Below are 27,921 nucleotides of genomic sequence, written 5' to 3'. Positions count from 1 at the left end.
TTCTATAAAGTGGTTCTATATAGTGTGTAACTATTAATATAGAGTGCTATTAAATTTATTGCTAATGCAATCATATGGCACACTGTCTTCTGAGGAAATTTTAGATGGCACTCGTCATCAGAAAGGTTGCCTACCACTGCTGTAGAGTGAACACCACCTGCCGTCTTGGGAATCCTACCTGTTTTGAAAGCATACACACCTGGCAGGTAAAGCACAGCATCCACTGCTGTGGCTCCTTTGTAGGAACATGAAAGCACCGCTGTTCTGTCACAATTCCTACAGAGACGAACTGGATCTATTAATCCATTAGCCCTGTGGTCTTGTGGCAAATTCACTGTGGATGATTGGCTTAGCCAAAAAAAAAAAAAAAAAACCCTCCAAAAAACCACTGTTGTATTTGATATGTGTATAACCTTGAGCCTATCTGTAGGCTCCATCTCTGTAACCAGTGCTCCAGTAGCAAGGTTAGCACAGATGCTATAATCAGAGACGTGTCCCTGGCTCATACTCTACAGTTTCTGGGTCATCCTTCAGCCCTCTGAGAGGGCCTCATGCACATGAGCTACAGAGGGAGACAGAGAGAGGCTGGGAGTGAGAGAGAGAAAGGTATTTATAGAAAAATGGGGCTTCGCTGTACCTTTTCTCGCAAAGAACCATTTCAGGACCAAGTGTGCATGTCCCAGTTTCCTGATCGTCAGCCACAGGGTTTGGACTGAGGCTGCTTCACCCAGGATGGAGAACCTGACTTTCAGACACTCTCCCTTCTCCTCCAGCCTCCACCACCACTGCCTCAGATTGCTACTTCTCTGAGAACAGGGGGAGGCACTGGCCTACGTAATCTCCAAATGTGACCTCTCAGGTACACTTGATTTACTTACGTGGGTAGAAGCCTTTGGAGGTAGTGAGCTCAGGTGAGGAGCAGCGTGAGGGTGTCCTGGGACACTCTTTGGCTGCATCGGCCCCCAAGCTGGGGGTGAAGATAGGCTGGCTGGAACGTGCCCTGCCGCAAGCCGGGCAAGGATGAGGCGTTTCCTGAGCAGAAAGGGCCGCTTCTCCCTGCGCCAGAGCAAGTCAGGAACTCGGAGTGCCTCCAAAGATTTCTGTAAGTCTATTTCTCAGAATGATAATTATTTTTATGCTATTCCCGAGGTGTTTCATCTAGTGGAAGTCAGATAAAGAGGGAAGCTTTAAAAGGACCTGGAGCTCAGATGTGTATCTGTGTCACAAGCCGGAGAGAAGAGGACAAGAAAGTCTCAATAGTGCCGCTTATGTTCTTGCAGGGAGAGAAGATTACGATTCACATCTCAGTAGTAGCGATTTTCCAGTCTGTTTTAAAGCCTTAATCAGCTACTGTTTGCTGCTGAGATCAAACTCGGTGGGTTTTTGAGTCTGTATATATGTATTGTATTCACCGCCCTGAATATTCATCCCTGTGCTCTGGTAAGATCTGTTTTTTTATGTCTTGTTTTGAAGTAGAGTCTGACATTTTCAGATTACTTTACAAAGGCTTGCAGAGAATTTGTGCTTTTTAATTAGTCTTTTTTCTTTCTTTCTTTCTTTTTTCTGTGTCTTTACAAGACAAATCATATGCAAGAAGAAAAACAATTCTTTGGTGCTGGTTGTTGCAATTGGTAAATATTTTTTAATGTGTTTTCCTTTCCGGTTTTCTGCCTTGGGACCATGATGTCATAATTTATATTTTTCATGGAGTAGCGGCACTGGCTTGACTTGGCAAATTTGATCACTGTTTGATCAAATAACTTGCATCTAAGTTTTCAATCTTGGCCACATACATGACAACTATGTACAAATTAGCTGGTCCTAATAAGCAACACTGTAATACAAATACAAATATGGATGCTGCAAAAGACAAGAACATAGACAAAGATTTTGGAACAAAATAAAAGCATCTGCACGTAAAGTCAAAGTGCACTTAACACTCCCAATAATGTCCTACATATATCTTCGATGCATTCGGATGGCTGTGGAAGACGAGTGATTCTACTGGGAGACCTACAGCAGCTTAATGAGGCCAGTGACCAGGGGAAGGCCGCTGGTTTGACATGTGGGCTAGATAGCAGCAGGCATAAATAACCTCCTTTGGTTTATTAAAAGTCAATCTTTCTAAAACAGAGAGAGTGCCTTGAAATTTTGCGGTTTCATTAAATAGACCAGTGCACCTGCTGCTACAGCTACAAGCAGCTCCATATCTCAGTTGGCCCATTTAAACAGTCGGTTTGACCTCTATTCTACAGCTCGCAACCACCTCCACTGTATTAGGAGCTTGGACCAGATTAGCAATGCTCTTTTTATGCTTTCAGAACATGCGATAAGCAGTAAAGCAGAGATGGTTTCACCCCTTCGTAAAGTGCCTATTGATATAACTGTCACGACCTGCGGGATCGGCAAGGCGCTGATCAGCATCTCTCCACTCCTAGCCCCCCTTCTCTTCTCTTTTTCCTCTCTCTCTCCCTCTCCCCTGTTTTGCCGGGGCGGAACTCATGGCGGGTTCACGCCCTCGGTCCACGCCTTCCCGGATCGTGCACACCTGGGCCTCATCAGACCAGCTGGTATATTAGAAGGAGGAGATCAGCTGTTCAACGCTGGATTGTTGTGAAGGCTCTTGTCAGTACACACCTAGCTCAAGTTTCCCGTGCCTCTGTCTCAGAGACTTAACGTGTTCCTTTGTTCCTAGATTCCCTGGACCCGTCCCCGTGTTTCCCCGTGTGGAGTGTGGAAGGAGTGACAGGTCGCTAGCGGAGTGGAGAGAGGCTGTTCTGAGCGCGTGTGTGATTTCCCCGTTTTCCCTGGAGCCCTGGACCCTTGCCCCTCACGTCTTGTATATAGCACTAACCTCGCACTGTCTGTACATACACTTGGTGAAGATCTGTAATAAACAATCTCTGTTTGAACGCTACCCAGGAGTCCTGCGAGTGGATCCTCTAAGCAACCCGTGACAATAACCATCTTTGAGTCTGAAGCTTTGCTCTGTTAATACCTAATTCTGCCCAAGAAATGTATAAATGAGCTATTTCTTTGCGTCTCTCCAAGTTTTATTTCTCTTTCTGTTATCCAGACCTCGGCCTCCCAGCCACCAATCAGAACTGGCCAGAGGCATTTGGCTTCCGACTTGGAGGCACTGGGCCCAGCTATATCCTGTCTGTTGTAGAAGGCAGTAGTGCCTACCTGGCTGGCCTACAGCCCGGTGACCAGGTGGTGGACATAGAGGGCCAGGATGTGACCAACCTCAGCACACCGGCGCTGATCGCTCTGGCTCAGACCCTCAAGACGGTCCCACCGAGCATCGGGGTGGTGTCACGGATTGAACAGGTCAGCTGAAAGTCAATAACCCGCATTTAGCTCTACAATGGTGAAGACGGTGCAAAGGTAGCAAACTTTATTCATTTTTTGCCCTCTCAGATTGATATCAACCCTGGCCCAGATGGCCGTTTTGGCTTCACCATTGTGGGAGACAGCCCCCTAATGGTTGAGGACTGCATGCCTAATGGTCCAGCTGGCCGCAGTGGCCTCAAGGCAGGGGACTATGTCATGGAGGTCAACGGCATTCCAGTGAAGCACCACGAAACAGCAGCCGCCATGATAAAAGCAGCTCAGGGACGACCTCTGCGTTTGGGTGTGCTCAGCATGGCTCGTCGACCCAAGCGGCTGAGCAGCAGCATGAGGGTGCTGTCACAGAGCGGGGATAGCGTCAGGGAGAGCCGGGCCCACAAGGCCATGGAGTTCAATAAAAAAGTAATTTTCTATCATTTTTCTGCATGTTTTGAATTGAAACTTAACATATTTAATGATGCCTTTTTTTCTTTCTCTGTCAGGTGGAGGAAGTGTTAGGAGAGGAGCCAGATGTGAAGGAACAGCTGTTTGAGGTGCTAAAGCAGTACGCTGCTGAGAGGGATGTGGAGAGTCTGGCTGAGGCCCTGCCTGATATTCTGATCACCGAGGAGCATCAGCAACTGATTGACAGTGTCAGGTAGCTATTCATTCACCCAGATATGCAATCAGAGAGAGACTTGGGGGTAAAACAAGCCTGACCAAATGCCATGTGCATCTTTCAAGAAGATTGGCTTCAATGATTTACTTCTTCTTATGCAGTGATTAACAACACTCAGAAAAACAAGAGTTTCTTAAAACTGTTCCTCCCGTACTTAGATGTCCCTGGAATACCAATGAGGGGGAGACTCACAGTGCAACACAGTTCTGGTCATTTTTACATCTGGTTTCAGACCAAAGCCAAACCTGATATGATATTTAGTATTTAGACTTGGATTATAATCATCTCTTTCACTACTCCAAGCTGTATAAAATGCAAGCTCACGTACTCACATTTTATAGTCTTTACATTGGTTCCAATATGTTTCAGGAAATTCTTGTATTTACTTACAGAGCACTAAACAGCCAGTTTTTTTTTAAAATCTCAGCTTCTTACAAAATACACTGCTGCTCGCTGTCTTCACAGGCTCAGAATTTGTTAGTTGTTCCCCAGTTTACGGGGAATTTCATTGAATCATTATTATTCAGTTATTTTTAAAAGACCTGTTTATTTCATCGTGTCTTATGGTGCCTTTTTATTGGCTATTATGGCACTTCATTTTCTTATTTATTTTATTGTTATTGTGAACAGTGCTGTGTGACTGCTGTACCCTGCCTCTTGCTTGTGACTGCTGGGATAGGCTTCACCCTGGTTGCGACCCTGAATTTGTTACATTGTTAAGAAGATATTTCGATGGCTCTGAAGCTTTGTATGTGACTGGCTTGGTGCCATACTTAAGTGTAAAAGATTAACAAATCATAGGGACCCAGGTTTATTAACAGCATAGTGACACGTTCTAAGTAATCAACACTGCATCTTCAAGTGATCATGAACCTATTTCTGGGTCCAAAACAAAAATAGCTGAAATTACTGTTTCTGCTTGTAGATGGAGTTCTAGTCATATTGGGTAAAGTTATACAGTATAGCCTTATACAGCAACAACCAAGAAAAACCTAGTGAATTGCCATAGGAACCCCTGCTCATTCAGCATTTTACTGTGTCAGGGACACGTCAAAACCACACATAAATAAGTTTCTTTTATGTCTAACACTGCTCTTGGGTGCTTGAATGTCACTCTTCTGTTTCCCCCCCCACCTCAGGTATAGTATGCAAAAAGCGTATGATTAGAAGTGTGACCGCCGAATATTGCATTTCTTCCTTCTCAGCAATCATTGGAAAATCAAAACCCAAAACACAACACCGCTGCACACGCTTGCATTTCCGCTCTCTCTGTCTTTTCTGCTCACTTCACTCTCACTCTGGTTTTTTCTCGCTTGGTCTCTTTCTTTCCCACATCTCCCTGTCAGCTATGATGCACTCTTTGATACACGCACCAGTTCTTTGTGTGGATCACATTACTGGATGCTCTTTATTCCCTCCTCTGCATACAGCTCTTAGCTGCTACAGCCAGTTTGCTGCCGGTGGATGAGATTTTGCACACATAGTAACACACAGTGAAACATGCAGATGCTCAATCTCCATCCACACAGTCGTGGCTTTGAAGTTCCATACTGGGAGACATTATGAGTTGCTGTCTCAGGTGAGTACCGAACAATTTGTCACGATTCATTTTCAGAGCGTTTTCAGCATGTAACTGGTCATTGAGTTTGCCTTCCTTGGCATCTGTCGTGTGTGGTCATTTCTGATTGGTCATCAAGTAAACTGCACTGCTGTTAAAGCACTCTATGACAGCCGACTTGTTACAATCAATTAGTGATGAGTTTTCCCTGTGCCTCATTTTTTTTTGGTGACGAATCTGTTCTACCTGCAGCTAAAAAAACAAAGCTGCTGTCCAGCCGTCTCAGTTTCATTTGAACACAGATGTCTGTCTCACAGCACTGATGGCTCATTTCCATCCTTAGAAAGCTGCCTGGGAAAAACAAATGGTTTGCAATGTTTGTTGTCCACAGGAGAGCCATCAATTATGCATTAGCTGTACCCATAGAGGACTGAGGACTGTTGAGCTGTTTTTCTCACTTTCAGCAATAACTCTAACAATAACTGTCTGAGTCTGTCTTTAAAAAAATCAACTCTACCTTCTTTTACCCACAAGTCCATACTGTGGTGCTGAATCAGGAATGCTATAACCTTGAAAGGATTTGATGTATATGTGCTACGTTCCACGCTTTTGTCTTTGTGTCTGCCTGTTATGTTGCCTACATGCTAAAAAAAAAAAAGATTTGAAAGGGTTTTTTTGAGTTTGTAGTCTCAAGAAAGGCTAAAAATAAACTTTATATTCCACATTTAGAAGAAAGGTCTTTATGTTTCAGCTGAATCTTTAGTTTGTCTGTGGTGGGAGCCGTATGGAGTTGTGCTTCCAGGAGCTGTGCCTCAGGCGCTGTGTTGGTCGATGTAAACAGTTTCTGTGGACAATGAAATTTGTAATATGAATGTAATCTCTTCTTAGCTATTTTTGCTCAGACTTTCATGGTTCCCCATGAAAAAGCCCTCTGACTGCAGTTTATAGGTTTGACTTTCCAGTGAGCATGTTTTATTAAAACCATGAGGTTTACATTGCTCGTTTTGAGTTTTGATTAGAACAAGGTCCACAAAATTGAGTGCATGGTCCCCTCACAATGAATTGTCATAATTTCAGCTATTTGCTTGTGACCTTTCTTATAACTTCAGATGCATTTTGGTGCTAACTAGTAAACTGTGTTCCCCATTTATTGCATTTAACTTGTCAGCATGACGGAGCTATTCAGAGCTGTTACCCTAGCCTGAATTTGCTGATACTGATTGCCTTTTTTGTCTCATTAAGTATACTGATTGTGCTATAACTCCTAATCGCAGTGATCTGAAAAGCTGTACTGGGAATCCAAGCCGCTGACTAAGGAATTAAGATGCCCGACAGCAAGATATACGATTATTAGTGTGCTCCGTCATGAGCCTGGTGCCAGTGTCGTCGTTCTGAGCACGGAGAATCAAATGTTTGCTCTCCTTCTGCCACCCAATCTGCCGGTCTGTGTCCCTCAATCACTGTTACTTACTACGACAGCCCTCACACACTCATGCACATGCTTGACTGTGTTACACACGAATGTGAGAACACTCCACCCACCCTCTGATAATGAGGGGTCTGTGTCAGAGGATCTGAGGTGTGCTTAACAGCTCATGAAACTATTTCTTTTGTCCGCCTTGCGAAAACTTGACCAGCTGGGCCACACGCTGCTCAGTCTGCCTCTGTCCCCATCGCTGATTCGCCTCCCCTCCTCCCAAAGGATGTGTTCTATTTTTAAGCAGCCTACTTCTTTTAATAAAGTCTCTCTTAGGTTTCTGGTGCACTTGCCAGTGTCAATTCTTAAATGCTGTAAAGCCCAGGGGTCAGCAAGTGCTTGACAATTGAAATTAGCGACAAGCTGGGAGTACCTATTAGCTCTTTTGTTCATGTGGTTGTGCAGTGTTTTGATAACTTGTGAGTATAGTGAAGTGTCAGCCTTTGTCTGACACTGCATCCATATATAGACTTCAAAGGTGTGAATTAATTAGACTTTCACATCCTTTTGTGTTTGAGTGCCAAAATGTTTTCAGCTTCTGCTTTATGAATCAGTCTTTTCTGGTAGTTTTTGCACCAGTTTGGATACATTTCCTACCTAGCATACATGTAATGAATAGGGATGAATCACACAGTCACAACTGCCAAACTTCCTGCATGTTCACTTATGCACATTACGGTTTCATTGTGCTGACCTGCCTATGAAATTCCACTGGGGCTCCACACTCTTCTCCACTTCTCTCCTCTCTCCCTCCTCACTTACTCCTCTGTTCTTGTCATTCTTTCTTTCCTCCACTGAGGGAAGAGAAGATTTGTCACTCACTACCTCTCACTGCTGAATGATGGACAAGTCAATACTGAGGATTATCCTTTAACCGAGACCAAGAAGACAACCCCGTGTTGACCTCGAGCCTTTGCTTCTGTCTTTTGGTGCCTGTGGAAGACGAGGATAAAGGATGGGAAGGCACAAAGAGTGCTCCCCCAAACATGAAGTTGGAGAAGAGCTAATGATGCTGCCTGAGGATGTTTTGGAGGTGTGGAAGGATTTAAACCACAGCCGCTCTTATAGTTTGCTCCCTCCCTCTCTCTCATTTGATCTCGTTCTTCATCTGGCTGCTTTCCGAGCCTGCAGCAGGCACCTTTGAGATCCAGGACACCTTTGCGTTTCTCATCTTTCTCTCCTTTCTCCTTTGTCCGGGAGAGTTGTTTGTTCAAAACTAGATGGGGACTAACTGAGACAGAGGGGAGGCATTTGCATTGCTTAACTGAGCTCAGACACTTCCTCAAAGCCCTGAAGAGCCATGGGAAGGGATAGGAGCCTTTCCAAACACTTTCGGTATGGCACTTTTTGTTTGATCTCAGAACAGTGTTCACTGTGCTTTGTGTTGTTGTGCTGAGCTGTATTTGAAGTTGCTGGAGCGCTGCTGTGCAACTATATCTGGTGGGCTTGTTATCAAGGTGTGTAATGATGATCAATTTTACACTTTGTGTTAGCATGTGAAAATGTCAAAACTAGAAATATCAGATTCCAGCTGGGATGAGAAAACCTCTAGATTTTAGCAAAACTCAGTTTGACATCTCCCAACAACCACTTTCGCATTTTCTTTTGGAGGCTTTTTAATTTCACTCTTTATTTTAACTTCACCGTGTCACATAGTGTGATTCCTGTTTGCAGATTCATACTTGGCCCAGCTGTTAAATTAGCTGATCAGAAGTGGGTCTGGTGATGATGTTAATAATGGTTTTCTTGCACTGAGTTTCCCAGCTGATTGCAATTGTCATTCATCCCTCTGTGCATCATGTCCTTGATCCACCCGTCCCTCAGACCTAATTATAGATTTATCTCGCCCTCCTTATAATTGAGGGCATCCCAAGGCCTACATCCAGCTTCACTGGAGGGAAGCTTTGAAGTTTCTGCTCACATGTTTTGGCTAGGCTAAACTTTTTTTCTTTTTTTTTTTTTTTACAAGTAGAAGTTTCTTTGACGTAGGTCAGATCATTTCAGCGGAGTTACAGTACAGGGATGTAGAGAGGGAGTAGAGGCGATGACAGCAAAAGAAACCAATAACTGACAGAATGAAATGTGATAAACGTGTAAAAACTGGCCCCATTCTGTTTTGTATTTCCCCCCAACTCCGTTTGTCCGGGGAACCATGGTGATGTATGACTGTTTTTCAGGAAAGTTGAATGGCCTACATAGGGTGTAAGCGCAGAACATACAACTTCATTCCCAATAGTTATATGACCCTGGCCTAGAAAGAGCTCTAGTTTTCTGCCTTCTTTCTTTCCTAGTCTCATGACACTATCAGATTTTACAGCTCATGTCTTCATATCAGTCTCTTTTCCGTTTTTTGCCGTTACTTCATAAGCTCCTGCTTGTCTGTCTTTCCTTTTCTTCCTACTTTTTCTTTCTTTGTCACTCACTCTGGCTTTCTGCTGGCTTGGATGGATACTGTTTTCTCTTATGTATTGCTGTTTATAACTGGAGCATGGTCCTTGGAATAGCAGTACCAAGCAATCTGGTGTTACAGAAGAACACATTTCTGCCCTCCAGGGAAGAGTTGACTTTTTGCTGCATGAATACACAGTGCACTTAATCATTGTCACCCTCATACACACCTTTTTGGGTTCATAATTAACATGAATTTAGGTGGATGAAGCATTACCTATGGAAGAATTTGTGTCACTGATAACACTGAGGAGGTTGTCCCAACATGCTACAGAAAGCAGTAAAAGGGAAAGGGAAGGTTTAGAAGATGGTAGTGAGACCTGCTATGATGTATGGTTTGGAGGTGGTGGCACTAAAAGAAAACAGGTAGGGAGAGTTGAAGATGCTAGGAAATTTTATTGGGTCTGTCCAGGAGCGAACAGGAATAGAAATGAGTACATCAGAGGGACAGCTCAGGTAGTGTGACTTGGAGACAAAGTTAAAGAGGCAAGGGTGAGATGGTTTGGACAAATACACAGGAGGGATAGTGAATATATTGGACAAATGATGTTGAATAGAGACCTGCCAGGCAGGAGGAAACAGGAAGACCTTATGGTTGTGGTGAAAGTGGACATGTATTTACTACAGTCTTTGAATCTTTTGTAAAGACTCTGTATTTCAGCTACATTTTCCAGATGAGCCTCAACACAAGTCTTCAACAATGTTCTGTGCATTAATAAACACTGTATCTGTGAAGTATGTGAAGAGAGCTTCTTTTGATAAAGTTAATGTGGGCCCGTGATTGCACCATGGGGAACGCCACTTGGCATACTACACTGTTTGGTTACATGAAAAACCAATTATCTGATAGTCACTGAAGCAACTTTACCACCTCAACTCACTCACTCACTCATGTTTCCATTTTTCCCTAATGATGGGTGTAACTGACAGTTATAAATCAGTTTTTGACATCAGTGAATAGAAAAAAAAATGTACAGCATTGCTTTATCTAGTGTGTCTTTCTTCAGTGAAACAAAGAAGGTTTGCATAAGAGTGACTATAATTAAGTGCATTGTGTATTCATGGGTTTGGTCTTATGTCAGTGAGACTGCAAGAATCCAGACTGCTTTTCCATTATTCAAGTTTAGGGAAAATACCTGATGATGCTGCGAGTCTGTCCATGGCTGGGTTAGACCACGAGAGTCATTAAGTGTTAATGAGGTTGAAAAACATACAGCGAATCAGCAGTTAGTTCCCATATGTATTTGTGAGTGTGTTTGAGTCAAGGTGGAATAATTTCTGTACCAGGAGACACTGTGGAAAAGCAAACTGTAATTTTGCAGTGCTTCTGGCTTTGTGCTCTTTGAGTTATGCTTGTAATATACGTACAAGTGTATTGCAGGTTTGTTCTTGTATAAATGTAATAAACCGTATGAAAGCTGCAGGTGCAACCAGTAAGCAAAATAAATGTCACAAGTCTTACCAACAGTACAAAACTAGAGACTGTATTAAACCGAGTGTTTTATTCTTGTGGATGATGAGCACTGGATGTTGGTAGTGGTTTAACATACAGCTTGGGAGTGCATGACCTCATTTATAGAAGTTTTAAAAGTCTCACCTGTGCATAGCTGGGTTTTGGATACCGATCAATGTGCAGTGTTCCAGGTTGGTTTTAATTAAAGCTATGGTCTGGTGTATATCAGTGTGCACTTGCAAAAACCTTTACGTTTTAGTGAGTCATAACTTTGTGTTAATAATTCTCTAGAGAGTGAATATCTATATTCCCTCAGCTTTGCATCTTAAGATATTGGTATGAAGGCAACACACTACATAAGCAAGGATTTTTAAGAAACTACAAAACTGAGAATAATCTAATCTTTGCCTCCTAACGATATTCCCAAATGTACCTCTAAAATTACTGTGACAGCTTTGAAATCCAAAGTGCGCCACTGAGCCTTATTGGGATTTAAATCAGAATTTATGCTGTGTAGATGGAGCCACACTGGAACTGGTGCACTCTGAAAAAAACAAAGCACTCTTTCCTGCTCTGCAACAGTGGAAGCACCCAGGAGATTCACGGTGAAGTTAGAGAGATAGAGAGAGTTGTGTTGAGAATCGAGGGAGCATCATTTTGTAGGCAGGATGGGGAGGAAGATATGCAAAAGAGAAAAGGTGGCGGGGAGGTGCGCGCGTATGTGTAACAGAGAAGCGCCCTATATTTAAAGAAGGAGCACACGATAAAACACTTTCCAAAACAGTTATTGGCAATATTTCTTCCATTTCTAGGTCACTTCTGTTGCTTTGTTATGCATTTTTCTTGTTCTTGCAGATAATTGGCCAAATATAAACCAGCAGACAGCACTAAGACTGCAGGAGAGTTTAATGGGACCAGACATTTCAAGCAATCTAAAAAGATCAGTGGCAAATGTCAGGTTTGGGTGTGAGTAGAAACCGTAAGAAAATGGTTCTTTATCAGTGTTTAAAGCTGATGCTAAAGATCTTAACCCTTCAAAGCCTGAACCATGAAATAATTGTGAGAAAATTCAAATCTTTGGAAAATAGGGTGTTCTTCTGACAAATTAAGAAAATAATTTCCATATATCATAAATATATTTGCTATATTTGGCTACTTTTTTTTTAGCAATGTATTGCTTAAAAATGTATTGTGCAGTTTGGAAAAAATCAGGTTCATGATGTAGGCATTAAAGGGAGAAATTTGTATCAAATAAATAGCAGCAAGTTTTTTGATGCACGCAAAGCTTCTGAGAGGTTGTGCATCTGAAATACAAGCTCTCTTTGGCTTGATTCATTATTTGAAAAAGAAATTACAACTCTGTTTTGTTATTTTTAATCTCTGTGCATGAAACATACAAAAGACCGGGGGAAACTGGGTGCGCTACCCTCACAACACACCCTTTAACACACTAAATTTAATGGCAACTTGATGTGAGGGTTTGCTTTTCCTTTAAGAAGAAAAAAACCCCACATTTGGAGTAGATGATGGGAGGGCAAAATAACAGTAGTAGGGGGGGGAATGAAGTGCTTTCTCCCAGAGGTGGCTCTGGCACTGAGCTTCCTCACATATCGTATATTAGCAGTGAGCTGTCACTGATACTGAACACTTTTACCTGCAGCCGCTAATGTGACAGGATCACACAACAAAGCTCGTCTCTCGTCTCTTTCATTCTCTCGCTCACATGCAAACTCTCACGAAAATCACACACACACACACACTCAGATGTTGGACCAGTTCTTTCTGCTTGCCTCGACACTCCCATGAGATGATACGGATTGAACTATTTTTAAGCCAATTAAGTGGATCCTGCTGTTGGAGCAATACGTAATCAGAACAAGAATCCCTCTGCAGTTTTGATACCTCGGACAACAGATGTTTTGAGACATTAGTATAAAGAATCTTGATTTTTGTTTGGAAGGTTTAGGGTGAAATACTGCTTGTTTTTATTATATATGATACTGATCTCTTGTACAAATGTAAAAAAAAAAAAAGATTGCTGGGTACTGACTGAACACAAGAGAAGCTGAACTGGAAACTGCTCCTCCTTTGCTGTAAAAGCTTATCCAGTCTCTCTGGGGTTTGTTCTGATCCCACAATGTTTGTCAGGATCTTCATTCCCAAGAAGCACCGGGAGCGTTTTGACGAAGTGGTTTCCCAAAGCCTGATGAGCCGGCTGAAGGGGCGCAGCTTTAGTGACCCCAGCCGCAGCCACCTTCGCCGTAGCCGAAGCGAAGATCACCCCGAACGCCTTCTTGTCTCCACCCGCGCCAGCTCAGTGCCACGCACCCACGCAGAGGAAGGTGTGGTACCCCCTGCCCGAGGCATGCGCAAGACCACGTCACTCGTAGCTGGCCACTCCAGTGGCACCACCACAAACTGCAGGTCTGTGTTAAGTAACAATGATTTTGGTTTTCCTTAAAGTTTATTTAGAGCAAAAAGAAAGAGGTGCACAAGTCCCACCTCTGCAAAAATAATGAGCAGTATAAGAAATTTGGATTTTTTCTGCTAACATTTAATCAGTTCCAGAGTGTGCTGGCTTCAGCTACACAGTGTATGTCATTTTTAGTCTTAAAGATGCCAGTTTCTTTAAATAACTGTCTATCCTCCTATGTTTGATCACTGCACCTTTCCAAAAAAACCCCCCCAAAACTGCCTGAACAGCCGTCTCTGTGTAAGCATGGAATTTATTTAAACTGGAACATGTAGGATTTTAGTGAAAAATAGACCCTTAAGTGGTAAAACCAGTGGCGACATAAACCTATTAGGACAGTCACGCCTGCTCTCTTTTCCTGCAGTGATGTCGTTTTTCATCATGAATTGACGTCACTCGCTTTTCCACTCATATAAACTCATTTAAAGATTTAATGCTGAGAGGTGTTTGAAAAACACCTTTAAACATGATTTAAGCATCCTTTCACCTTCTGCTAAAGTTATGGGAGTAAACCGCCACAAGACACTCCCGATCTCCTCGTTATACAGCTCCCTGGGGACACATTGTCCATATTTAAGTAGGCTTGTTCATGCAGGATGTGAATTTAAAATAGTGTGCTGAATATGGAAGTCTGCTCAGCTTCTTTCAGAAAAGGCAGACGAACTATGTTTAACTATGTTATGTGACTCAAGGCTACATTCACTGAGCTTGACAATTAATGAACTTTACCCCATTTATTGTAACAGTTTCTGTCCACTGGATGTTATTTTAATGATGTTTAAAAGTTTAAGAGGGCTTTCTTGTAACCTGTTTTCTAATATTTACTACAGTCGTGCTGATTTAGCCCCTGAATGTGATAGATTATTTCAGGTGACCTGCTTTTCTTTTACAACAAAGGAGCTCTGAGTATGGTTGTTAACTGAAGCTTAAATTTGCTTCTTTAGGACAGTGAGAGTTTGCAAGGGCAACATGAGTTTTGGCTTCACTCTCAGAGGCCATGCTCCAGTGTGGATTGACTCCGTGATCCCTGGTAAGAATGAAGCAGATAATGGACTTCAATATGAACTCCATATAGGTAAACTGTCTGTCATTCCTTCTCTGTTCTTCAGGAAGTCCTGCAGACAAAGCTGGTCTAAAACCAGGAGACCGCATCCTGTTTCTCAATGGACTGGACATGAGGTTGAACTGCATAAACTGCACATATTCTTTGCATAAAACAGTGCAAATCCTAAAGCAATTTGCTTGTAAAGAAATAAGAAAGAAGAAAAGTGATAGGAAGTTAGCATAAACATGTTGTTATGGTCCCACTGTTAAAGATATTTTTTCATTTGTAAAATTTGGAGCCTTTGAATATATTACAAGACTGAAGTAAGACAAAATATGACAAGAAAGTACCCCCCAAATCAACTTTTCATTCATTGGTTACTGGTTATTTGGATGACATAAGTAGTAGTGACATCACTAAATATTAAGTTTTAGCTTTTCTACTAAATAACTGGTAGAAATGCCTTTGACATCCTGGATACCATCTGTCCGCCTGCAGGACCTCCTCCCATGAAAAGGTAGTGTCCATGCTGCAGGGAAGCGGTGCCATGCCCACACTGGTAGTGGAGGATGGGCCGCCTACATTTACCCTTGCAGAGCAGGACCTTGCAGGAGGCGGCGTTCCTACAGAACGGGCCCGCTCTCCTGTGCTCAGCTCCCTCCAGTGGGTGGCAGAGATTCTGCCTCCTAGTATCAGGGTTCAGGGTCGCACCTTTGGGCAGCAGTTGGAGCACCTGCTGACCATTCAGGAGAGATACACAATCTGCAAAGCATTGGAGAACTTCTTCCAGCATAGGTAAGCAAAGCACAGGGAGAGAAGGAGAGTATGGATAGAGACCATAGATTGTGTACTGTATAAGGGGGAGACAGAGAAAGCTAGTGACTCAATAATATTGCTAGTAATATATTAATATGGTTATATTTTGCTCAGCTAGAAGCAAATTAAGTTGTGGGTTTGGATTTCAGTTCAGTTCAATAACTTGGGCCAACTACATAGATGATGGCCATACACCTGAGTTCAAATTTTCCTGTTACCCTCTAATTCCTTTGACCTCTAACTGGACAGCCAGGTGATCTCTGTCCCGTTGCCTGTGCTTCAATGACAGGAATGTTGACACTCTGATCGTGGATGTCTTCCCAGTGCTGGACACTCCAGCAAAACAGGTGATCTGGCAGTTTGTTTACCAGCTGCTTACGTATGAAGAGCAAGAGCACTGCCAGAGCAAGATTTCACGTTTTCTTGGATACAAATCCCCAGGTAAGTGCACAAATTTGTTGTAGTTTACATTTTTATGACACTTGGTATTACATATGGATTATGAAAATGTGTTTGTGTGTGAGATGGAGACTCTTCTAATGAAACGGCAGTGTCCTTTGATGTGGTCTCACTTTTCACATACCTTCAAATGAAGCAGTGGAGACTGCCAGCAAGACCCATTGCAGCCAACCTTTGCATGGAGGAAGTGGAAAGTAAAGCTCTTGGCTCTTTCACAGAGACGGCACCTAGCCACTGGTACAGATACATCAGTGACACCTGGGTCAAAATCAAAACTCAAGAAGTCAAAGCCTTCACTGTTCACATCAGCTCTTTGGATAGAAACATAAAGTTCACCAGGGAAGATGCAAAGTTAATACAAAGATAATAATTTAATGTTTCTGGCTGTGCTGTTGTATTACGGAGGATGGAAGCTTCAACATTGAAGTTTACTGGAAGCCCACACAGACCAGTACCTACTCTTTGACTCCCACCACTCTCTGGAACACAAACTTGGGGTGATTGGGACGAATCGGGCAGAAAAAGTTCCCTTGAAGCACAACATCCCAGTGCACTTTAGACCCAACCACACACTCAGACAAAAACTGGTTTATCCCAAGGACAAAACTCCCAAACACAAGCTAAACAATGTAGTGTATGCTGTGCAGTGCAGCGAGGAGTGCTCAGACCTCTACATTGGAGAACCCAAGCAGCCGCTCCATAAACACATCGCACAGCATAGAAGAGCCACCTCGACAGGACAAGATTCATCTGTACATCTGCACCTAAAGGACAAAGGTCACTCTTTTGAGGATGCCAGTGTTCACATTTTGGACCGAGAAGAGGAGTAAAAGAGGTCATCTATGTCCGCTGTGAATCACCATCTTTGAACAGAGGTGATGCTTATGACACCAACTGTCAGCCACCTACAATGCATTTTTGAGATTCCATCTAAGGCAGCTTAACCCCCATTCACATCTTGTGTCAGGTGATCTCAACAGGTCATATGATAGGAAGGATGAGAATCGATACGCCACTCACTGTGGTTTCATTCGAAGCCTCTGGTAGCAATGACTCATGGCTTGGCTTGGCTCATGTTACAATGCATAATGACCACCTCCTCAGAGACAGTTTCCCAATTTTTCCAATTTGTGGGACTCACCATCTTTTGGTTTAAGAACTGAAGAAGCTTCTTGAACATCTCCAAACAACTTAAAGAAGTCAGTCGACTTCGTTTCAAGCTCTTAGGACTACTATGACCAGGATGACTGAGAATCTGCAGAGACGTATGTCCTGACGATAATCACGGGTCATTTTTGGGGATCTTAAATAGAATCGCTAGTTCGGTGAAATGCAATCAACCCAGGTGCTGCAGCCCCTTACACTCCTGCATTGCCAATACATGTGTGTGTGTTCCAGTTCCACCCCCACCACCACCACCTCCCCCTCCTCCGGAGCCCGAGGTTGTCCCTGAGCCCCACCGCCGTAGCAGTTCCATGAGGGTGACAGGGACCACGTACAGGAGCAGTGTGAGGGGACGTAGCTCTGATGACCTGGTCATTGGTACACACTTGGGCATGGGTACTGAACTTTACTGTCTCTGTCATCATCAGCAGCAACATTAACACCCCGACCACCTCGGCACGCTTGACTCCTATCACGATCATGACGCCATTAGCACTGATATTGTTATCATTGTGCCTGTCCACACGGTCCTGTTTAAATTCACTTATTGATCAGAATTAAGTTTTCTTCAAGCTTCTTTTATATGAACAGTTTTGTTGAAATCACTACATGCTTTTACATTTGCATATTTAATGTATTATTTAATGTATTTAACATGATCCCATGCAGTCATGTAGTAACATCAGTCTAAATCCAGTATATCTCTTTACTGATCTCACTCACTCTGCTCACTAACTCACAAGCCACCCAAAGCCCAAATACTAACAACACATGCAAAGCTGGAATCTATATTTGGGTCTATCTCACTCATAAGAGTCTAAGTTCTTCCAATGGTTGTGTTATCATAGGCCACCGTGCAGAGCCATTACTGGAGACGGGGATGAGGCTAGCTCCAGGAGAGAGACAGTCAGGGGATGGTACCTCTCTCCCTGAAACTCCCAACAACCTCACTAATGTACGTAGCCATGCCCATTTTAATGAGACAAGATGCATATAATAATGGCAATTAAAGAGTTAGGATAAGAATTCTCAAACCAGTATATATATATATTTATATATTCGTTTGCACATTTTCACCATGTAAGCTGTCAGCAGTGTACGCTGAACTGGAGAACATGTATTCAGCCAAGAGGTCCAAGTCTCTGAAGAGTCGCCCGCCTCCTGCCCCTGAGAGTTTGCTGGATCTGGACCCTCCGTCACGCACGGCATCCCCTACGATACACCTTAACACAGGTAGCTGATTGTAGACGTTTGCATTTGGAGCTGGAGTGGAATCTTACTCTAATACACAAAATCTCCATCTGTCTGTACATCATGAAAACCTCCTATATGATCAGGAGCTGAGCACCCAAACCTGACACACAGGTACATCTTAGAGCCCTGAAATTTCTTATCTGTGTCACATATTATTGGGGCGTTGTCACGTTACCTAGCAACCACCTAGGTAACGTTTGTGTGTGTGTGTGTGTGTGTGTGAGGGAGAGAGATTTTAGGGAAAACACAGAAGTGAAGGGGAATGACAAAAAAGGGCTGCAGAAAAAGAAATATATACAAAAATCCTGGGTTAAATGAACAGATTTGTTTTCCTGCTGTACATAAATACACAGCAGAGCAGAGGTTTGAGACAAATACAAAATTTAATCTAATTTATCTTTTTTTATGACCCACGTGGGAAGGATCAGAGCAGTCCTCACAAATTAAATCTGGATCACACTGGGTTAGGCTCTGACGATTTAAAAATTTTACATCAGTAACAAAGTGCTGTCATCGAACACTGAGCTGCATACATATTTGGTGATGGTGGATGTGGAACTAGAAAACACACCATTAAGTACACCTGTCAGTCAAAAATTAGATTTCTCTGATAGTAATGTAATTACTGTATGTAATATGAACACGAGAATCATTACTTGTATTTGTTCTCATAATTCACTGACTGCAAGGTATCATTAAAGAGACATTTCTTTTAACTGCTACATTTAAACATAATTAAGAAAGCCAAGATTCTGCTGTCATCATTACAATATATCATTTCCTTGTCTTAGGTAGCCGCAAAGGCCCTTCATCCCATACATCCTGGCCGGAGCCCCTCCCCAGCCCCCCACAATCCCAGTTCTACCCATCAGGGTTAACAAGCCAGACCAGTGGGGAGTCCAACCCTTACATCAGCCTTGACAGTCCCCCTCCCTCACCTCCAGAACCCCCTGACTACCCGTCTAGCCCCCCTGCTCACCGCAGCAACAAGCGCCGTTACACCTTCTCCAAACCGCCTCGCTCTGAAGACACAGACCGCTTTCTGGATGCACTGAGCGAGCAGCTGGGACAGAGGGTGGCAATTGTCGATGACTTCTTGACTCCTGAAAACGACTATGAAGAGGTAGAATCACATTAACACTGCACCAATTTTGCAAAGCACTGAAATGAAATTATCATCAAGTAACTGTTTAGCTACTGGGAAAACTAATGTTTAACTTTTCACAGTAATCAAAACTCCTTTAATTTCTACAAGGTGCTTTATGCAGTAAAATGAAATGCCTGTTAAATCCTTTGTGACCACAAAGCACAGGACACACAAAGACATTGTTCTGTGTTTGTAATAAAAGATGCTGGGACATGTTTCCCCAGTTTGTTTAATATAAGATTTCAACAGTTTACCAGTTTAGAGTCTCTCTTGTTGTATAGGGTCAATCTGTCTCATGCCTCTGGCTCCTATTTTGGAGTAGGTTATCTGCTTATATTTTTATTTTTGCAGTACAACATGTCATATTTGCTCAATCCAGCATGAAAGATGAATAACAATTGTCTTTTCTTTATTTTTGTGACTAAGAATTGCATGTTTTAAAGGGTTCTATGTGCTTTATTTTAAAGTATTATGAAATTATCTTTGACCAGAATAGTCTGTTACCCTCAGTGAATTTCTGTTGTTTCTGTGACTTCAAACAACATCATAAAGCATCATTAAAATATACTCATAGGTGTTTTCTCATAGGTGGACAGCCTTGACCTTGGTGTTTTTAAAATCAAAGACAATTTATAGAATAATATGTGTCATAGAGAGAGGTTCACAAGCTGTTGTTGACCTGACAAATAAATCTTCAAATGAAAGAGCATGTAAAGGATTTAAAAACTTAACTGCAGCATTTGCATTGAAATACATTGAGGAGGTTGTAGAGAACCTGCTTACACATTTATGTATTTTATTTCTGGTTAACTCTTGTAGTTTGACAAATGTACCAAAAAAATCCACTTTGGCATTAGGTCTAATGAAGTGTAATTGGTGTTAATGCCAGGATGTTGTGCAGATGGGCTTCCCAGATGAAGAGGATGAGGATAATGAAGACGATTTGGTGGTGGATGAAGAAGAAAGTGGAGGATTTGTCGCTCCAGAGCTCAGCAGCCCGAGTGATGTCCAGAGCAGCAGTGGAGAAGAAAATGCCTCATCTCTGACCTACTCATCTTCCTCTGATCACATTCCCCCACCCCCCATGACCCCTCCTCCACCCCCACCAGTCCAGTTCAATGATCCACCTCCGCCTCCTCCGCCCCCAGCACCTGCACAGAGTCAACCGCAGCAGCAACAGCAGCACCAACTAAGCTACACTCCCGAACACTCCCCAAGAACATACGTGCCCATCCGCCGGAAATCCGGCCCTCCTCCCCCACCTCCTCCCCGCAGTAATCCACCACCTAAACGCCACTCCTTGCATAAAGTCCTCCCTACAAGGGAAGACCTACACGTGCATGCTACCATACAAGAGCTAAAAGCCTACCAAGAGCAACAAGCCTACCAGGAAAGGCAAGCCTATGAGGAGCAACAGGCGTATAAGGAGAGGCAGGCATATGAAGAGCAAAAAGCCTTTGAAGAACAACAACTCCTGCAAGAGCAGCAGGCCTTGCAGGAACAACAAGCTTATCAGGAGAAACTTTTCAAAGAGAGACAGGCTTATGAAGAGCAGAAGGCATTCGAGGAGCAAAAAGCTTTTGAAGAGCAACAGTTGTACCAAGAGCAACAGGCCTACCAAGAAAGACAAGCGTACGAGCAGCGTCAAGCCTACCAGGAGCAAAAAGCATATGAACAGCGTCAAGCCTACAAGGAACAAAAAGCATTCGAGGAGCTTCAAGCCTACAAGGAGCAAAAAGCATTCGAGGAGCTTCAAGCCTACCAGGAACAAAAGGCCTATGAGGAGCAAAAAGCCTATGAGGAGCGACAAGCCTATAAGGAGCAGCAAGCGTATCAAGAGCAACAGCTGCAGCAGATCTACCAGAGCCACCACTCGATGCCTGCCCAGCCAACGCAGCAGAAAGCCCATTCACCTCTTCCTCTTCAGTCCTTACCTCCTCTTCCCTCTCCAGACTCCGTCCATCACCACGCAAACCACCCTCTTTACATGATGCGCCAAGCACAGCAGCAGCAGGCCCACCAGACTCATCATCACCGACGTCTGTCCCGTTCTGCGCCTCCCCCACACCAGCCGTCACCCCAACCAACAGGCCATCCCAGCCAACAAGGTCAGTACGTAGAGGGCATCTACCAAAGTCATCAGAGTGTAAGACCCCAGCCCCACCATTCCTCAACTGAGATGCTCCACCAGATGCACCAAGCCCCGGCTCATCATTCCTCAGCTGAGGTGCTGCACCAGTTGCAGCAATCCCAGGCCCACCACTCATCTGCTGAGATGCTTCAACAGATGCAGCAAGTCCATGCCCACTACTCATCATCAGAAGTGCTCCACCAAATGCACAAATCCAAGGCCCATCATTCGTCAACAGAGCTCCTGCACCAGGCTCAACAGATGCAGCAAACACAGCCTCTCCACTCCTCCACCGAACTTCTCCACCAAGCCCACCAGATGCATCGAGGACAGCCCCACCATTCCTCAACTGAGCTGCTCCATCAAATTCATAAACCCCAGGCGCACCACTCCTCTACAGAGCTTCTTCATCAGGCCCATCAAATGCACCAACCCAAGCCCCATCACTCCTCCACAGAGCTTCTGCATCAAACCCAGCAAGAGCCTGCATCCCTCCCAGTTCAGCTAAATCGGGATGGCCACTCCCATCAGAGCAGGAGAAGTCTAAAGGGCCATCATCAAACTGAAGTGTCGGTGCAGGGGAGGCACCAAGAGCAGCAGATCCACCAAACCCACCACCCCCAGCCCACAAAACCCTCCCCCCAGAGACCCCACTCTATCCAGCAGACGCACCACCATTCCAGCACTCCTCAGATCCACCACATCCATCACATGACCCCACAGCCACCTCCTCAGGACTACCAGCACCAGATTCACGTCATCCACCCTCCCCAGCAGCCTCACAGGCCCCAGCCCCTTCTCTCCACCTTTCAACCCCTGCAGCCACACCAACCCACCCTCTCCACTTTTCAGCCACTGCCTCAACACCCCCAGTCACAGCACCAAATCCAGTCCTCCACCCAAACTGCCCGCCCACAGTCACAGCCCTCGCATCATTTGCTGCAATCTCAACACCAGTCACAATCCCAGCCTCACCATAAACAATCCCACAGCCAGAGCCAGCCCCAGTCCCTCCCCCACTCTCTTTCTGACCCCACGGAGCACCTAGAGCCCCCACCACCACCTCCTCTTCCCCCACCCTGCTCCCCTCCACCTCTACCAAGACCTAGTCTGTCCAGAATGGACTCCAACCATATGAGTGTAAAGAGGCTGCGCTGGGAGCAGGTGGAAAACTCAGAAGGGACAATATGGGGACAGGTGAGTTCTGATTGGAAGCCAAAGCTTCTCAAAGTGCCACCGAGTTTAGATTTAGAATTCTAAATGTAAAATATTTTGCAAAACTATAACATTTAGACCTTTTTTAAACTAAACAAAATTGTGTTTCTAACAGTTGGGAGCAAATTCTGACTATGAAAAACTGCATGACATGGTGAAGTATCTGGATCTGGAGCTGCACTTTGGAACACAGAAGAGCGCCAGTGAGTATAAGGGGCTGTGTGCCTAACTGGAGTGCTTTTATCTGTGTGCACAGCTAAATATTCATAAGAGTTAGGGAAGCCCAGTATAAAGAGTGAAAAATACTTTGATTAGTGATTCATTTGATGGGAAGACAACATTATACCTTAACATATCAGGTTTTTAGATGTCTTTAATCACAGTCCAAGGATACAGAGATGAATTTTTAAACAAAGAATGAGGCAGCTTCCTCTTTGGGTTGAAGGACCTTGGCTTGATCTGTCATTGTACTCTATATAATTTGCCTCTAAGAAATCAATGTAAGCTATGTAAAAGGAAAATTTAGACTAAATCTGTTTGTCCAGTCTCTCTCACCTACCTTTCTAAATTTTGGCATTTAACTTCCCCGGTCTAATTTTCAGTGCCTGCCCCAGAACCATCCCCTCAGCTAGAAACCTTCAAGAAGAAAGATGTTATAGAAATTCTGTCCCATAAGAAAGCTTACAATGCCTGTGAGTATGACTGCCTTTAATAAAATTTTTCAAATGTCATTTGCAATTAAGATGTCAAGATGAAAGTTAGAAACCATAGTTGTAGCTCTGTGAATCAGAGTTAAGTACTTTGATGATGATTATCTTCTGCCTCTAGCCATCCTGATAGCCCACCTGAAGCTGTCTCCAGGGGAACTGCGTCAGATTTTGATGAACATGGCCACAGACAGGCTGGAGCCAGCCCACATTAAACAGCTGCTACTATATGCCCCCGATGCAGAGGAGGTCAAAAAATATGAAGAGTATAGACAGGACCCCAGCAAACTGAGCGAGCCAGATCAGTTTGTGCTGCAGGTACAGTGCTGGTTTACCGTTACCGGGCTACTTTTGAGTTTCATTGATCTTTCATTTATCTTGATCTGCCTGTTGTGCATATATCAGATGTTATCAGTACCGGAGTACCAGACCCGCCTCCAGTGCCTCCTCTTCAAGTGTTCTCTTCAGGAGAAGACAGAGGAGCTGAAAGGAGCATATGACTGTATTTACAACGCCTCCATGGAGCTGAAGACCAGCAAGAAGCTAGCTAAAATACTAGAGGTAGCCCTTATGTTCAGAAAGGTTATGTCACTGTAGATTAGAAACACATGAAAATACCACATACTTTTTTGACTAGTCTGTGAGATACTGATAAGAGACAGAGTCACTGTAGAAGCAAAGAAGGACATTCGCTAAATTATGTCTTTTTTGTGTGAAAGAAGAAGAAAAGAAGAAAAATTAAATTACGGGAACAAAAAAATTACACTCATAAACTAGGGGTTAAAATTAACGATCAAGATAAATTACTGTTGATACAATAACAGATCTGTTTACTAATTTGTGCCCTGTTTAGTTTGTGTTGGCGATGGGGAACTACTTGAATAACAGCCAGCCTAAAACCAACAAAACTACAGGCTTTAAGATCAACTTCCTTACAGAGGTACACCGAATGATATTTAACATATTATGGAGTATTTATGTATGGGCTTGCATGTGTATTTTATGACTCCACAATATCGCGTGCAGCTGAGCACAACTAAAACAGTGGACGGGAAGTCAACATTTCTGCATATCCTGGTTAAATCGTTATGTCAACATTTCCCGGATGTGTTGGATTTTTCCAAAGATCTTACGATGGTTCCACTTGCAGCAAAAGGTAGATACATACATTTGCCTTTTAACATTCGTTGAGAGTGCCAAAAATGTACTGGCACGATTGTCAAATTTAAGTGGTTGTTTTCATTTTGGCTAGATCTGCTTTTTGTCTCTGAGCATCTTTTTCCTCTTGCCTCTGGTTTCCTATGTTGCACGCACGCACACCTGCTTTTAGTAAACCAGAGGAACATCAACTCTGATCTGAATGACCTTCATACCACAATCCAGGACATTCGCTCAGCTTGTCAGAAGATGCCTGCGACCTCTGAGGACCGCTTTGCTGTTGTCATGAGTGTATCCTTAAAACCCCCCCACTGGGGTCAGGGGACAAAGAAAACACTATGTAGTAAATAAGATTAAACATTTTTGTGCCTTAACTCTATGGTGTTAAGAATTTCCTGGAAAACAGTCATCCTGCAATCCAGTCTCTGGAGTCTCTCCAACAGAGAGCCATGGAAGAATTCAGCAAGACTGCCTCCTACTTTGGAGAAGACGGCAAAGCCACAAATACCGAGGCCTTCTTTGGTATCTTTGCCGAATTCATAAACAAGTTTGAGGTGAGCAGGAAATATTGAGCCATTCTTCATTCAAATGATTATCTTTGTTGCGTCTGCAGCATATTTCCTTTGTAGTTCCCTCCCAGCCGTCTCAGTTGCTTTTGCTCAACTGCTTGTGATGCATAACCTAAAAGGTTGCAGATAAACAGTTGCACTGTGTTATCATCTGATGACTGCCTCATTACTTGCTATATTTTCTGCTTTGCCAGTGTTTTTATTTTTAGAGAGGGCCGTGCATTGTGTTAGTAATGAGCACTGTCTGCATTAAATCAAAAAAGCACTCTGCTAGGTTACAGCACTGATAATGAGCTTCATGATGTAAACTAGCAGGGCCACTTTGTAAACACTCAGCATTCATTAACGTGTTCCAGCCCGCCAGACGTTTGATATTGGAGGTTTTAGATGCTATACTTTAAATTTTAAAAAAGCAGAGTTTTGAAAAATGTAACACTGTTTTGCATATTTCTATCATTTGCATTTAGTGTTCAGTATGTTAAGTGCAGCAGCTCTTTGCTTTTCCTTTTTCCTCTGCTGCTTTTTCTTTTTGAGCTTTGCTGTGCTTGTGGTTTTCAAACATATCTAACTTTTATTTTGTTTTTTGTTTTTTTACACCTGTTTATTAACATTTCTATGTAGTGAGTAGACCACATGAATAAAAGTACAGGGCTACACCTCTTTGTCTATGATTTCAGGTGTATAAAATCAAGTACCTACCCATACCGTCTGCTTTTTATAAACATCACTGGGATAAGTCAGTTCATGAAGTTTCTCACCTCCCAGATATTCCACAATCAACTCTAAAAGGTGTTATTGAAAAGTGGAGGTGTTTAAGAACCACAGCAGCTCAGCTACAAAGGAGCAGACCAAATAAAGTTAAGAGCAGAGTCAACCAGTGCAACCTCCATCATTAACATCAGCGCAAAAACTGTGCACCTGGAGCTTCATGGCATAGGTTTCCATGGCTGAGCACCTCCTGCAGGTGTACTGTACATGTGGCCCAGTACTTTTGTCCATATAAGGCACGCACAACGACTGTCACAAAAAATACAAATATATATCTAGAAATATTACATATTTCAATAAGCAGGATGCATGCAACAAAGCAGTAGGTTAGAAAAACTAAAAATAATACTACATGGAAAAACAAAGGATGTATATAAAAGTAAATTAAAAGAAAATCCTGCATCATCTTTTTTCTGCATTTCTTTGCCACAGAGAGCTCTGAGTGATCAGCAAGTTGCTGAAATCCCAAAAAGCCCCAGGAGTCCACGAATGGCCTCCCCGCTGGCCTGGTAACACACATGCACGTGTGGAGATTACAACATGCAGTTGTTCATACAGAACAAAGTATACCCAAGTACACAAACATCCTATATACATATACCAGTATATAAATACACTAACATACAAGCACATAAACCACACATCACAATACCAAGCAAAAAAAAAACAAGTTAGATGAAGGGAAAAGCAGAAACATTGGCATCAAAGACAGATAATGTAGCTTTAGACCAGTGTTGTACTATATTATATGTATCTTCAATGATGAAGACCAGTCAGTAGACTGCAACCTTGTTTAACTGTCAGGATAACTCTGCTGTTTGATAGTCGCTCAGTAACATCGCATAGTTTAAGTAATATTTCTCTAAGCCCTCTAAGTTTAGGTCATTGAGCACCTGCATAGTGCGGTACGACAATGATTTAATAAAATCTTTGTGGCATAACCACGATTAAGACATAGATCCAAAAATAGATATTTAATTTAAATATATTCACACTCGTTGGTTCAGATGAAAGTACAAAAGCAGTTTTTGAATTAGTTTGACCTTTTTAAGGTGCCCACCGCACTGAATGTAACCTAAATTCTTTACTAAGTGAAGCTTGTTTTCTTAAGTAAGTCCTCAGCTTAGGATGCATTCTTTGCAGCACTCCTTTAGTTTCAGTGGAATTTTCCATTTTCTACCATGCCAGCTGTGGTGGTAAGATTTTTTTTTTTTGTATTGCTGTTGTATAATGCTTAACTCCTGACTCTACCAACTTGTGTATATGAATCATTGGCTCAAAGTCACTGTTGGTGGAATTTTCCATCTCAAACCGTGCCAATATACCAGTAGGATTTATTTATTTTTTGGATTGTTCATTTTGTTTCTGCATTGCTCCTATATAATGCTTTACTTCTTATCCTACCAACATGTACGTATATAAAGGTGACACTGGCTCCAGTCTCGAAGACACTGATAACAGATTGTCGAAGTGGGATTATGTGGATCTTACAGCGGGCACTGTGCAATAAATGAATGTTTAACTGTAGTCCACTGTTTGGTGTTATATCTATTAAAGTGTAAATAGGAATTATATTGTGCGTGTGGACTGTACAGAATAAGCCAGAATATGAAGAAAACATATGCTACAATTTATAAAGCACTTTGTTACTTTAATGTATTACCCAAGTATTTCTTTTACTGAATGTGTGATATGATGGGACCATAGAGTTATACTATACACTGAGAGGGCGAAATATCATATCGTGTAGCAGCATTTGATATCATTTTCACACACAACTAATAATGCAGTATACCAGCTGTTCAGATATCCCAGTGCTTTGTAAAAACTGAAGCTTATAGCTAATATTTTTTGAAATCATAAGACAAATTATTACGGTAACAGTCATGTGTGCAGTCAGTAAAACCTTTGTTTTCTAATGGTATAAGTTGTAATGTTCTGGCTAAAGTACAGAATGTAAACCTCTAAGGCACTGGCGTTCATTTAAGGCCTACTAAGTGTTAAGTCTGTGTTTTGTATTGTAATCTAAATCTGACAAATATAAAGAGCTGTGTGAGATCCACATTTGGG

General features: G+C 42.9%; 1 protein-coding gene across 6 annotated transcripts; it reads left to right on the top strand.

The window, feature by feature from the left end:
• The first annotated feature begins 632 nt into the window (after positions 1-632).
• Positions 633-27,913, top strand: grid2ipa (glutamate receptor, ionotropic, delta 2 (Grid2) interacting protein, a). 6 transcript variants are annotated; one of them, XM_084926070.1, is made up of 23 exons: positions 633-1,102; positions 3,077-3,330; positions 3,421-3,753; positions 3,834-3,988; positions 13,094-13,369; positions 14,363-14,448; positions 14,528-14,597; positions 14,962-15,258; positions 15,569-15,720; positions 17,137-17,298; positions 17,751-17,857; positions 17,988-18,135; positions 18,948-19,279; positions 20,205-22,631; positions 22,765-22,852; positions 23,252-23,341; positions 23,478-23,674; positions 23,762-23,917; positions 24,210-24,296; positions 24,383-24,512; positions 24,687-24,805; positions 24,904-25,068; positions 26,284-27,913. In XM_084926070.1, the coding sequence occupies exons 1-23, from the start codon at positions 1,021-1,023 to the stop codon at positions 26,362-26,364; spliced, it is 5,994 nt and encodes a 1,997-aa protein (XP_084782196.1). In that variant the 5' UTR covers positions 633-1,020; the 3' UTR covers positions 26,365-27,913. The 6 variants fall into 6 exon arrangements, with proteins under 6 accessions (XP_084782196.1, XP_084782194.1, XP_084782198.1 ...); XM_084926068.1 differs by having other exon boundaries at positions 20,193-22,631; XM_084926071.1 differs by lacking the exon at positions 633-1,102 and adding an exon at positions 1,212-1,440 and having other exon boundaries at positions 20,193-22,631.
• The last annotated feature ends 8 nt before the right edge of the window (positions 27,914-27,921 follow it).

This window comes from Perissodus microlepis, chromosome 4 (genome assembly GCF_051167445.1).
Source record: "Perissodus microlepis isolate ML-2025 ecotype Zambia chromosome 4, ASM5116744v1, whole genome shotgun sequence".
NCBI classification, from domain to species: domain Eukaryota; kingdom Metazoa; phylum Chordata; class Actinopteri; order Cichliformes; family Cichlidae; genus Perissodus; species Perissodus microlepis.
Note: the sequence above shows the minus strand (reverse complement) of the source record. Positions and strands in the feature narration are given on the sequence as shown.